Source organism: Botrytis fragariae (assembly GCF_013461495.1).
Source record: "Botrytis fragariae strain BVB16 chromosome Unknown tig00000001, whole genome shotgun sequence".
Classification (NCBI taxonomy): Eukaryota; Fungi; Ascomycota; class Leotiomycetes; order Helotiales; family Sclerotiniaceae; genus Botrytis; species Botrytis fragariae.
In genome coordinates this window covers 3,821,791-3,833,242 of record NW_023500987.1, presented here as the reverse complement: position 1 = coordinate 3,833,242, position 11,452 = coordinate 3,821,791, and the positions used below count along the sequence as shown (strand labels likewise).

Sequence of the window (11,452 nt, the reverse complement as noted above, 5' to 3'; positions counted from 1 at the left end):
TGATAGAGCCAGAGAAGTGGAAATGAGATTTCCAAAGTACATTGTGAATCTTTTACTGATAATGGAATATGTGAGACTCTTGGAGAGATCTCGAGGAGGTTCAATCAATATTATAATGTGAGCCTTGTATATTAGGCTCGAGTACTAGACTTATCCAGTTTCAACTTTCAAGCTTGCTCGCTCGCCATAGCAAAGCTCAATTCAGAAACTCTCAAGGGAAAAGAGGCCATGGACAAGCGAAGATGTCAATTCGCCCTGCTGTCAAATCATGGTCTTCGACTTTAAGACTACCTAAATCTTCTTTTCCGTAAGCAAATCTTTGGTTTGGCTAGTCAATTGTTAATAATTTTCTCGAACCACCAATTGACTATAACATCATCAGTCCTCGGCCTCTCCCAGCAGACCAAGCAAAATATCTTCAACGATGCTCCGATGATCTTTACAAATGGCAAAGCCATGAAAGATCTACTAAGAAACCGTTCATTCTTCATGACGGTCCTCCATACGCCAACGGACCTCTTCATGTGGGACATGCTGTAAATAAACTCTTGAAGGATATTATTTGTCGAACCAAGCTTCAACAGGGTCACCGCGTTGTGTGGGTTCCAGGATGGGATTGTCATGGCCTTCCGATCGAGATCAAGGCTCTTGAGCAACAGCGCGAGAAGAATAAAGATGGTGGAGGGGTATTGGATGCCATTGGAATTCGGAAAGCTGCTCGAAGCCTAGCAAGCAAAACCGTAAAAGAACATATGAAAGGCTTCCGGGAATGGGGTGTTATGGCAGATTGGGATAATGCTTGGAAGACAATGGACAAGACATTCGAAACCAAACAACTTGCGGTTTTCCAGGAAATGGTCAAGAAAGGCCTCATTTTTCGACGTTACAAACCGGTTTATTGGTCACCTTCATCAAGGACAGCTCTTGCGGAAGCGGAGCTCGAGTACAACAACGAACATATTTCGACGTCTGCTTATATCAAATTTCCTATCACGAACATTTCCAACGAACTAAAAGACATTATCCCCAATTTAAATAAACTTTCGGCATTGATATGGACTACTACACCTTGGACCCTTCCCGCAAATAGAGCCATTGCATTTCATCAAGATCTGACTTATTCTATTGTCAAATATGACGACGAACACTTGATTATTGCCGATTCTAGAATCTCTGCACTACAAGAGTCATGTTTCAAAGATAAAGCCGTTGAGGTTATTCAACGAAATATTCCTAACTCTATCCTCAAAACTCTGACATATACCAATCGACTCCGTGGCCAAAACTCTGATGTCCAACCCTTGATTCATGCTGATTTTGTTTCGGCTGATTCTGGCACTGGACTGGTTCATTGCGCCCCTGGCCATGGTATGGATGATTATGAGGTTTGCACTCGTCTTGGTATAGAAGCTGTTGCTCCTGTGAATGATCTTGGCTGCTTTACCAATGCTGCTCTTCCTGACGATCCAAGTGCTTTGTCAGGTAAGTCGGTTTTAAACGATGGCAATATGGAGGTTCTGAAACTTCTTGGAGATCAAGTTCTATTCACATCAAAATATAAGCATAAGTATCCATATGATTGGCGAACAAAGCTTCCAGTCATTGTCAGAGCCACAGAACAGTGGTTTGCAGATGTTGGCGATGTCAAGAGTGTTGCTCTAGAAAGGTTAAACGATGTGTCATTTGTTCCTCAAACCGGAAAGCAAAGGTTAGAGAGCTTCATCAAGTCTAGGAATGAATGGTGTATCTCAAGACAACGAGCTTGGGGGGTTCCAATACCTGCACTATACGACGAAAATGGCACAGCCTTGTTAACTGATGCAAGTGTTGCACATATTCTATCTGTCATCGATGAACGAGGCATTGATGCATGGTGGTCAGATCCAGAGAATGACCCGGCATGGATTCCCGCCGGACTGAACGGTACATATCGACGAGGCAAAGATACTATGGATGTCTGGTTTGACAGTGGCACTAGTTGGTCGCAGACCGATCAACGTGCTGATGTCTACTCTGAAGGCACTGATCAACACCGAGGGTGGTTTCAATCGAGTTTGTTAACTCACACCGCTGTTGCCGATAGTTCAGAGGCACCTTTCAAAACATTGATAACACACGGATTCACTCTTGATCAAAATGGCAAAAAAATGTCTAAATCAATTGGGAATACAATAGCACCAAGCCAAATAATGGACGGTTCTCTTCTTCCGCCTGTGAAGATGAAGAAGAAGGGCGGTAACATTTCTCAAGGACTGGGAGCTGATGCATTACGCTTATGGGTCGCTAGCAGCGATTACACCAAGGACCTTGTCATTGGTCAACCCGTTCTTTCGACTGTAAACTCCGCTTTACTAAAGTATCGAATCACCTTCAAAATGTTGCTCGGATCAATGCATCAGAGTGCGAGGACTTCACCATTGACTAAACTGGACAAAATAGCTTTGGTTCAATTGAAAACAGTCATGGCTGAAGTCGAGTCGGCTTATGATTCATACGAGTTTAACAAGGCCGTAAGTGCAATCAATCGATGGATTCACACAGACCTTTCCGCATTTTACCTTGAAGCTAGTAAGGATAGACTTTACTGCGGTGATGGAGGAGGTGTCCTGGAAGAGATATTCCATGGTCTCCTGAAGATGTTAACTCCAATCACTCCTTGCCTTGTTGAAGAGGTTTGGAACCATCTGCCTGCCTGGATGGCTGCCGAAAACCCAGTTCATCCATTTCATCGTGATTTTCTTGATCCTATCATCTCTTCGAGTCGGCTCTCTACCGAAGAATTTTCATTGATTGAGCAAGATATTCCATGGTTGTTAAGCGCACATATGGCCATCAAGAGAGCACAAGAAGAGGCTCGTTCTGAAAAGATCATCGGGTCTTCTTTAGAATCATCCGTGTTGATAGATTTGCCATCAAAAGGCCAGGAGATATTCAAGCGCTATGCAGATGAGCTAGAAAGTATCTTTGTTGTGTCATCCGTGGAGTTCGGTAGCGATGTTAATAGAGGTGATTGGGAATTTTCCATGATGTTGCATCCACCAGGATGGCATGGCCAGAATGAGGAAGGAAGAGTATGGATTCTACCTCCCAAGGAGAAAAAGTGCCCTAGATGTTGGAGGTATGCAGCTCCAGTAGAGGATGAGCTTTGTAAGAGATGCGAAGATGCTATTGCTGTATAAGTGTTGTTTATGTACGAGTATGCCGATGAATAAAAGATACCCACTTCTCACACTGTCAACCACATTCAAACCATACGAGCTGTTCAACCATTATTTATTGAAAGGATCCAACAACCCATCACACAGAACCAATTGGAGCTTTCTAATGTGATTAATTTCCTTGATTCCTAGCTAGTTATATACGTTGTATTTCAATATTTAAGAGCATAGGTTGGTACGTTTCGCGTAAATCTCATTTTCCGATGAAAATGGGTCTTGAGCTAGACTGGCCTGATAATGTTGTGGTCATGGTGAATGGGCGCTTAGCGCTAATTTTATACCAAAAAGGTCATTGGGTTTTCACCTGGTTCACCGACTAATCAAGCCGGCCTACCATGGCCATTTATAAATTTTAACTAGCGTTAACAGGTAGTTCCTGTACTATCCTTACCATGTGACCTATTGGTCTACATAGCACAGCCATCGCCCTCTTATTCATGTATGTAGGCAACTATGATCTGGTCTTGTGCTTGGAAATTGACCGGTTTTTTGAGGTGCATGAATCCAGGGGCCTATTGGTTTAGTCGTGTATTGATAGGGACCGGATTGCCGTGAATACGGAGCGACCGAACCATGAGAGCCTAAACAGTTTTGTGTACCCATATTTAAATTGTTGAAGGGATATATGAATGGGAGAGGGGATGTGCGTCGTAAGGGTATCTTCACTAAGTCTTAAAAAATTTCTTCATTCTCTATACTTTCACTTACACAGCATGGAATATGAAGGTGATCGAAGGGGGAGAGGGAGAGATCGTCGCCGGGAAGACTATGGTTCTGATGCCGAAACAGTGAAACAATCCCATTACTCCAAGTCTCGTGAAGCCACATCGAAAAGACCAACAGGACGCGCCAAAAGAAAAGACAATCGAGAGGGACCACCCCTTTCTACATCTGCTTTTAGTCATGGTTTCGTCGAGGCGAACACCGCTAGGTCTGAGGCTCCCACCATTGCGAGTATTAGTTCAAAGAATCATAAAAGCGCCACTGTCGTGGGCGATGAAGTATATGAGAGGGACATGCGTTACGGCATAAATGATGGGAGAAGTCGCGAAGCAGCTGTTGACAACTTTCGTACAGGAATGGAGCGAAGACAAGGATCTCTCCGTAAGGAAGACAGGGATAGAGTTCTCTCTGATTGGACTCAAGAAACGGTCGATCGTGTGAGGGCTGCTCCACCACGAAGTCGATCTCAGGCTCCAGGTGCAAGAACTCCATCTCAGGCTCCAAGTGGAAGAACTCATGCTTCCAGGGCAACAGAGAACACAATGCACACAAGGGACTCGCGGGAGACAGGGAACACAAGGGAGAGCAGACCCCGAACAAGAGCAGAAAGTGTGGATCCCTCCAGTAGAACATCTCATAGTACGCGATTGAGAGCAGGAAGTGTGGATCCCTCCAGTAGAGCATCTCATAGTTCGCGATTGAGATCAGGAAGCACGGCAGCCCTCGACAGAAATCCCGTGCAGAGGGGCGCATCATTCTCTATGTCCTCTTCCACGACAATGATGATGAGTGATGACAATAATGGTACAGCATTATATAGTCAGAGACAACACCAATCATCTTACCGTTCATCTGGTAATGGTAGGAGTTATTCTGAGATGGATCAGACGATTAGTATTGGACTTCCTCGCTCTGGCGATATTGCCGATTCCAAATATAGGCCCTCGAGAGGCGGCGAGGTACCAAAAATGGTTGTCGACTATTCTCAGTCCGGCATACAACGCATTCGTCCTGGAGATACCATCGGTGGCGATCCTGCAAGACACCGCCCTCTCATCAAACCGCTACGTAGAAGGAATAAGCTGGCTGGGGATGGGCTTTTTGATAATTCTCAGTCGGGCGCTAAAACCATCACGCCGTCCGAAGCCTCAAGGCTTGAAAGGGATGCAGCTTCACGCAGTGGATACACCGAACGCAGTGGACGCCCTGGCGATTTAAGGTCGATGTATTCGGGAAGGGAGTCTCAACGTACAGTACCATCAATGGCGCCTTCCAGTAATTCACGCCATACCCTAATTCCACCACCATCGCTAAACAGCCGTCGCGAGTATCGAGCTCCTTCTACAACTCTTAGCCATACGCGTCGCCTGGCAGAAGATGAAGATCTTGCTGTTGAGCGTGATCGCTATGGCAGAGAAAGATATTAAGATTCCAAGCAAAGAGATCGATTTCGAAGTATAGATAGGTAGCAAACTTGGTGGTAGCAAGCACGGTAGCGTTAGCGAGCGGCGTTAGGGTCTGCTTTAACAGATTTGATATTGCATGGAGATGAATGTAGTTTCCATGAGCTAAAGATCTTGGGCTCATCTTGCGGGTACTTGGCATTGCACTTTTTGGGGTGTTTGGATTCGTTTATCGGTTTAGATTTAGTTGATAGATCAGGCAGGCTACTTATGAATAGAATTCGGATTTCAAAGTTGAGTATTGTGAAGTCTAGTTGCGATATTTTGAATATTCTTCAACTACTCTTGGTTGTTGACGGATGTGCAATTTTTGATGAAAATTAATGGTTTTGATCACCAGTGGGTGTACGGACTGATAGGACACTGCAAAAATGACTTAGATTAGAAGTTGCTACAATGATTCATTAGAGATTGAGCAATGAAAACATAGATTCTGATATCAAATCATTAAAGAATGAGTTTGTTAAAAATTTCGAAAGTCGAGAAATTTAGCATCAGTCCATACAATCGCTGGTGGGTTGATGTAAGATACCAAGGAACTTTCTATAAGGATCCTTCGCAGAATCAGAAGATCCCCCGCAGCTGAATATGCAAACATGGTCGCGCAGGGAACTCGGTGCCACATCTTCGACAAGCGCACACCAATACCCTTAGAAACCAGAACGTGGTGAAAGAACAATGAAGCACCATGCGCCTAATCAACACCACCACTTATGAATTCTCAGAGTTTCACGGCGATGATATCCCCAAGTATGCAGTTCTATCGCACACATTGGAGCACGACGAGGTCACCTTTCAAAAGTGGGCATTCTCACGGAGAAAGGCAGAAAAGAAAGCTGGATATGCGAAGATTGAAGCGACGTGTAAATTGGCGTTGAAGATTGGATTGATGTATGCGTGGATGGATACGTGTTGTAATGATAAGAGTAGTAGTGCGGAGTTGAGTGAGGCTATAAATTTCATGTTTGCGTGGTATGCAGGGGCGATCGTTTGTTTTGCTTTTTTAGCCGATATTGTTGAAGGGGAGGTGGAAAAGGTGGGGTCTCAGCTTGGAAGAAAGTTAAGAGAGGGCTTGAATAAAAGTAGGTGATTTACGAGGGGTTGGACATTACAAGAGCTGTTAGCTCCTAGTAAATTTGTGTTTTACTCAAGAAACTGGGTGAGGCTGGGTGATGAATCGAACACTCTGACTCGAGTTTTCAGTCATATAACGGGTATCAGTGCTTCGTATCTTCTGGGCTATAGCCCCATCACAGCGGCCAGTGTCGCGCTGAGAATTTTTTGGATATCGCGACGCAAGACTACGAGAGCATGTTAGGAATTTTCGATATCAATATGCCTCTCCTTTACGGAGAGGGCACGAAAGCCTTTGTACGACTCCAAGAAGAAATCATTAAGGTATCTGACGACCACACGATTGATATTGCGAGTAGAAAAAGATGGTTCTGTCATATCCTCCCTGCAGGTTCCTGGCCAGATGACGAAGTTCGAAGAAAAAAATTGTTGAGGTTATTGGCAAGTCAAGTGGCAAGTATGAAAGGGGTCAGTGAGATAAGAGGCGATTTCCACGGAAATTGGAGGACATTTTGTTGTTGATGGGGATGATCGTGGGAACGGAGACGGAAATGGCATAGATGAGGAGGACTAGAGGAGTATCGTGACGTCGAGGTTGGACTTAGGGTTGGGAAAGGAGAAGATTATGGAGATCTCCAAGAGGATTGAGGAGTCATTACACATCTAAAAGTTCAACAATGGTCCTATCTTTGACGCGTACAAAGATGAAGCTTTTTCGAGATAGCTAAAGGCTTATAAGTGTCGGGACCTCAAGGACATAATTTTGGTACCAGCACACAAAGCATCCCCTGGACCGGCGAAGCTTTATCCACACAGAATTCCATGCACACGCAAAGTACAAGTAAGACAATTCAAAATGTATCGATGTTCTTTTGCTCGCTGTCATAATTTTGGTATATTCATACATAAACTCATCCACTTCATTGCCCTCGTCTCTGTCTATAATGGAACGGAGCCATCATCTGCTTGTCATGTCATATCCATGACAAAATGATAATCAATCTCTCGATCGATAGCCTCCGCTTGCAATGTCTGATTCCCGTTCACTGGAGAGCATCCCTTGCTCTTCCCCAATCCACTCATCCTCAGCAACATTTACTTCAAGGTCACTGGCATCAACATTGTCATTGTCAACATCCATGCCATCACCGACTTCATCAGTCGAATCGTCTTCCTCAATCAAATCATCTTCTTCATAAAAGACTGTCTCACCATCTTTGCCCGTTCTCTTTACTATTAGCCAACCGTATTTACCGAGTATTCTGTTAAAGAAAGGTCAGGGCTAGGATTACAACGAAGGACCTAAGGGATGCAGAACTCAATCCAGCTTCCCAAATAGTCCATCGCATTACCCTTCCCATTAGCCGCCTCCTTTTTAACACACTGTTCGAACTCCTCGAAGTTTATCTTTCCCAATCCACCTCTCTCCTTGCCCTCCTGCTCAACATTTTCAATCTTCCACAACTCGTATAATACCTCATCACTTGGTCTCTTATCTTCCTTCTGGGAACGCTGTTTCTTGGGGCTGGAAGAATCTGCAGCTGGAGGTTCAGAATCTGAGATTTCTGAAATTGACTGGTGTTCTCCGACAGATCTGCCAGAAAACACATCATCTGTGACAGAATTTGGTCTGAATTGAGGGAGGGTAGGATCTCTATGCTCAGACGATTGAGTGCTAGTAAAACTGAAAACCTCATCACGCTCTTCTTCTTTCTCCTTGAGGTGTACGTCGATGTAGAACAGAAGAGTTGGTGGTAAGAGAGGCTGCAAGGCATAAAAGAAATCGCGTTGTTGGTAAAGATTGAGGTTATTTTTATCAACATAATATTTCCATGCCCTCAGAGGATCGTCCTTGTAATAAGGAGCGTGTTGGAATTCGAGCACTGCCATATCAAGGTCAAATTCACGATGTGAAAGACCTGATAGCTCCAAGTCAGGAACGAACATTTCATTGGCTGTGTCATTGGCTGTGTCATTGGCATCACTAGACTCCTCCACTTGGTAGCCCGTAGCTTCTAGAAGTTCATCTAGCTGTCTCAAGCGTATATCCTCGACCTCTACCTCAGGAATAGTAGGCCATACAGGCCGTGGATTGTTATTCGTTCCTCCAACAGCATCGTTACCTGGGCGAACGGTCTCGCTAGCAACTAGTTTATCCTCTTCGACTCTCTTAGCCGTAGCCCACCTCACAAAGTCAACAGTGCTGAAAAGATGTCGGTATTTGTCGCGTTCTTTCTTTGTCTCCAAGACGGCCACCGCCATATCTTCTTTAGCTAGGAATAATGGATCGAGTATTTCATTATAGGCTTGTTGCGAGACTTGGTACAAGATCTCCTTTCCCACGTCTTTTTCTGCGTCAGGTATTTCTATTCCACCCCAACGTTCAGGAACGCTCCGCGAAGATGTCGAAGGATTTGAGCGGGTATCAAAGTCATCAATGTCCTCCGCAAATCTTACCTTAGAGGATGAGCGAGAATGAATAGTCGGTCGTTGATTGAATTGAGACTTGGAGGTTTCTCCGTCAGCGCCAACTGTAGCAAGGTCTTCCTCGATATTCCAGTCAGCAGGTGGTGATGCTCCTTCTTCTTCATCAGTGTAAAATTGTCTCCGCTTCCATCTCTCGTGCAATACATATCGGGATTTCTGTCTCTTAATAGCATGCTTTATGATGAAAGGGCGAGCACTTTCCGGAATATTTGACAATGAGTAGTCTGATCCACAAACTGATTGAACATCTTCATCAGTTATGTTCAAGTCTCGTCGACGACGTTCAAAATTTACAGTTGCATGCTCCGCAGGTGTTAAAAAGGGATTTTCGGAGATATTAGATGCGTCAAGCAAAACAGGGTCATCTGGAACCCACTGGGGATCGTTTTCTTCAAGGGTTTCTCGTAGAATTTCCTCGGAAATTCTTTCGAGCACAGCATCTTCGCTCTCTGTAGAGGGGTCTTCCATCAAGAATCGCCAGTAGCCTCGTGTCCTTTCAACGGGACGCATCGCAGCTGCTGAAATCCGACTAAAACTAACAAGAGTATCATCTCGATTTCCAGTATCGTTAGCGCTTGGCCTCATCACACCCCTTCCATCCCAAATCTCCATCTCTCCATCACGGATGATTTTTCCCTCGCCGGCCCGCGATTCTAAAGTTGGAAATGGCCCTAGGCCTGCACCTGAACTTTGACCAATTAATCTCCCCAGAGCGCCACGGCCATTAAGATGAGCATGTGCCTCCGAGCTCATCATATGCTGCTCATCGAGACCCTCTACCATATCCTTATGCATTTGGCGATATAAGACGTAGTAGGAGCGAAATATTCGTAAGAAATCTTTCCTGTCAACGTAACCATCGTCGTCAATATCGTATCCCGCAAAGATCACACGCCATTTATCCTTTTGTTTGCGGTATGCTTGACCTCTAAGAAATTCTGAGAATGAGATTAGATCATCTCTGTTGGTATCGTAGAAGGCGAACATCCTGTCGAATATAAGACTTGGGGCGTTGTTCCTATAACCGCCACTGGGTACCAAGCACCGCTCAAATGTTCTTCTGTCCATAGCTAAGTGAATATCATCGGGGTCTTCTGGCCAAGGTGTATTTGCCATGAAGTTCCATTGCTCAAAGTATGCATCCAATTCCGGCCTTTCAAACCCTGTCTCGTGAGAATATTTCGCAATCAACTCCTTTGGCAATGTGATCATCCTGTCTTGATTCTCGGGATCCCCAGTATACCACACAGGTTGTATCTGCCTTGGTCCAAAAGATGGTGCTGGTACTCTAACTTTATAGAATATATGCGTCTTGGTATGTAGTCCTTGTGCTTCGCATGATTCACATAGATCAAAGTCTGCACAGTTTGCACATCTATATCGAATTCCACGAATGGGAACTACTGAACAACCGTTACAGCCACATCCTCTATGTACGTATGCATTCCTCCTTGTAGCATCTTCGGAAACACGAAAGAGGAGCTGAACAATGTTTTGACCGTTTCGTTCAGCATCTGCAGTTGGTGCTCTTCCTGTCAAGCCACCCTCAAATTCCGGGCCGTCATCCACCACTGTATCTCCATCTGTCAAAGGTCTAGCTACGATATTTGCGTCTTCATCTTCGCCTGGTGGAATGGGTTGTAATTGAGCAGGTATAGCCTCGTCGCTTGATTCTGTGCGTCGGCGCCGGTAAACCGCATTACTTCTACGTAGTCCACTACTCCCAGTGTTGTCTTGTGAATCAGCGACATTTGTGCTATAGAAATAGTATATTCCATATGCAGCGGCACAGCTGGTGAGGGCGAGTATTGCACCCCTGCTTCTCGATAGTGTATTCGAAGCTGTTATAGATGTGGCTGACATTGCTGCAATAAAATTATTGTATTGAAGTTTGGCTTCTCAGTTTATTGTTGGAACTCCTAGGTTGAGGCAACCAGATCCGCAGGAGTACATGGCCGCATCTGTGTTGTCTAGAATAAAAGAATTACTCTTGGTGTTGAGTTGTATAGTATTGTGAATATGGCCAACAAAATCTTTGAGACGCGACGGGAAGGGACTCGCATTGTGTCGAGCTTGCCAAATGTGAATTATTCAGCCTTCCCTCTTATCGCTTACGCTTATCACCACGTGATTATGATTACCCCCTCTCGCCTCTCCCCTCTCTTCATCTTTCCTACCTAGGTAAGTACTTTGTGATGTTGTTTCCTTGTAAATCGAGCATTGTTGTACAGTTATCTTTATTAAGGCTGTGTGCTGCTTTGGTCGGGGGACCATGATCTATCAGTCTACAAAATGCCAACTAAACGCTTTATGTCTTTACTCCCATGAAAATCACCAAGTATCATCATAACCTGCAATTATTGGATTCAAATAACATGTAGAATAGAACATAGCATTTCATAATAATTGCAACAGCATATTGAAACTTTGGATATCCTAAAACACCATAACGCCAATTGTTGACCCGTTATCCCAATCCTTTCTTCT

At 44.6% G+C, this 11,452-nt stretch overlaps 4 protein-coding genes across 4 annotated transcripts; 3 read left to right on the top strand and 1 right to left on the bottom strand.

Moving 5' to 3' along the window:
- Window positions 1–242: 242 nt before the first annotated feature.
- Window positions 243–3,179, top strand: Bfra_001157 (putative isoleucyl-trna synthetase protein; the record flags this gene model as incomplete). The annotated part of the gene is made up of 2 exons (XM_037331595.1): window positions 243–307; window positions 383–3,179. 2 exons carry the CDS (start codon window positions 243–245, stop codon window positions 3,177–3,179), a joined length of 2,862 nt encoding a protein of 953 aa, XP_037197928.1.
- A 752-nt stretch (window positions 3,180–3,931) lies between these two features.
- On the top strand, window positions 3,932–5,368 carry Bfra_001156 (uncharacterized protein; the record flags this gene model as incomplete). Its single annotated transcript, XM_037331594.1, has 1 exon — window positions 3,932–5,368. One exon carries the CDS (start codon window positions 3,932–3,934, stop codon window positions 5,366–5,368), a length of 1,437 nt encoding a protein of 478 aa, XP_037197927.1.
- A 724-nt stretch (window positions 5,369–6,092) lies between these two features.
- On the top strand, window positions 6,093–6,494 carry Bfra_001155 (putative het domain-containing protein; the record flags this gene model as incomplete). Its single annotated transcript, XM_037331593.1, has 1 exon — window positions 6,093–6,494. One exon carries the CDS (start codon window positions 6,093–6,095, stop codon window positions 6,492–6,494), a length of 402 nt encoding a protein of 133 aa, XP_037197926.1.
- A 981-nt stretch (window positions 6,495–7,475) lies between these two features.
- Bfra_001154 (putative ef hand domain-containing protein) lies at window positions 7,476–10,828 on the bottom strand (the record flags this gene model as incomplete). The annotated part of the gene is made up of 2 exons (XM_037331592.1): window positions 7,476–7,740; window positions 7,797–10,828. The coding sequence occupies 2 exons, from the start codon at window positions 10,826–10,828 to the stop codon at window positions 7,476–7,478; spliced, it is 3,297 nt and encodes a 1,098-aa protein (XP_037197925.1).
- Between the last annotated feature and the right edge of the window lie 624 nt (window positions 10,829–11,452).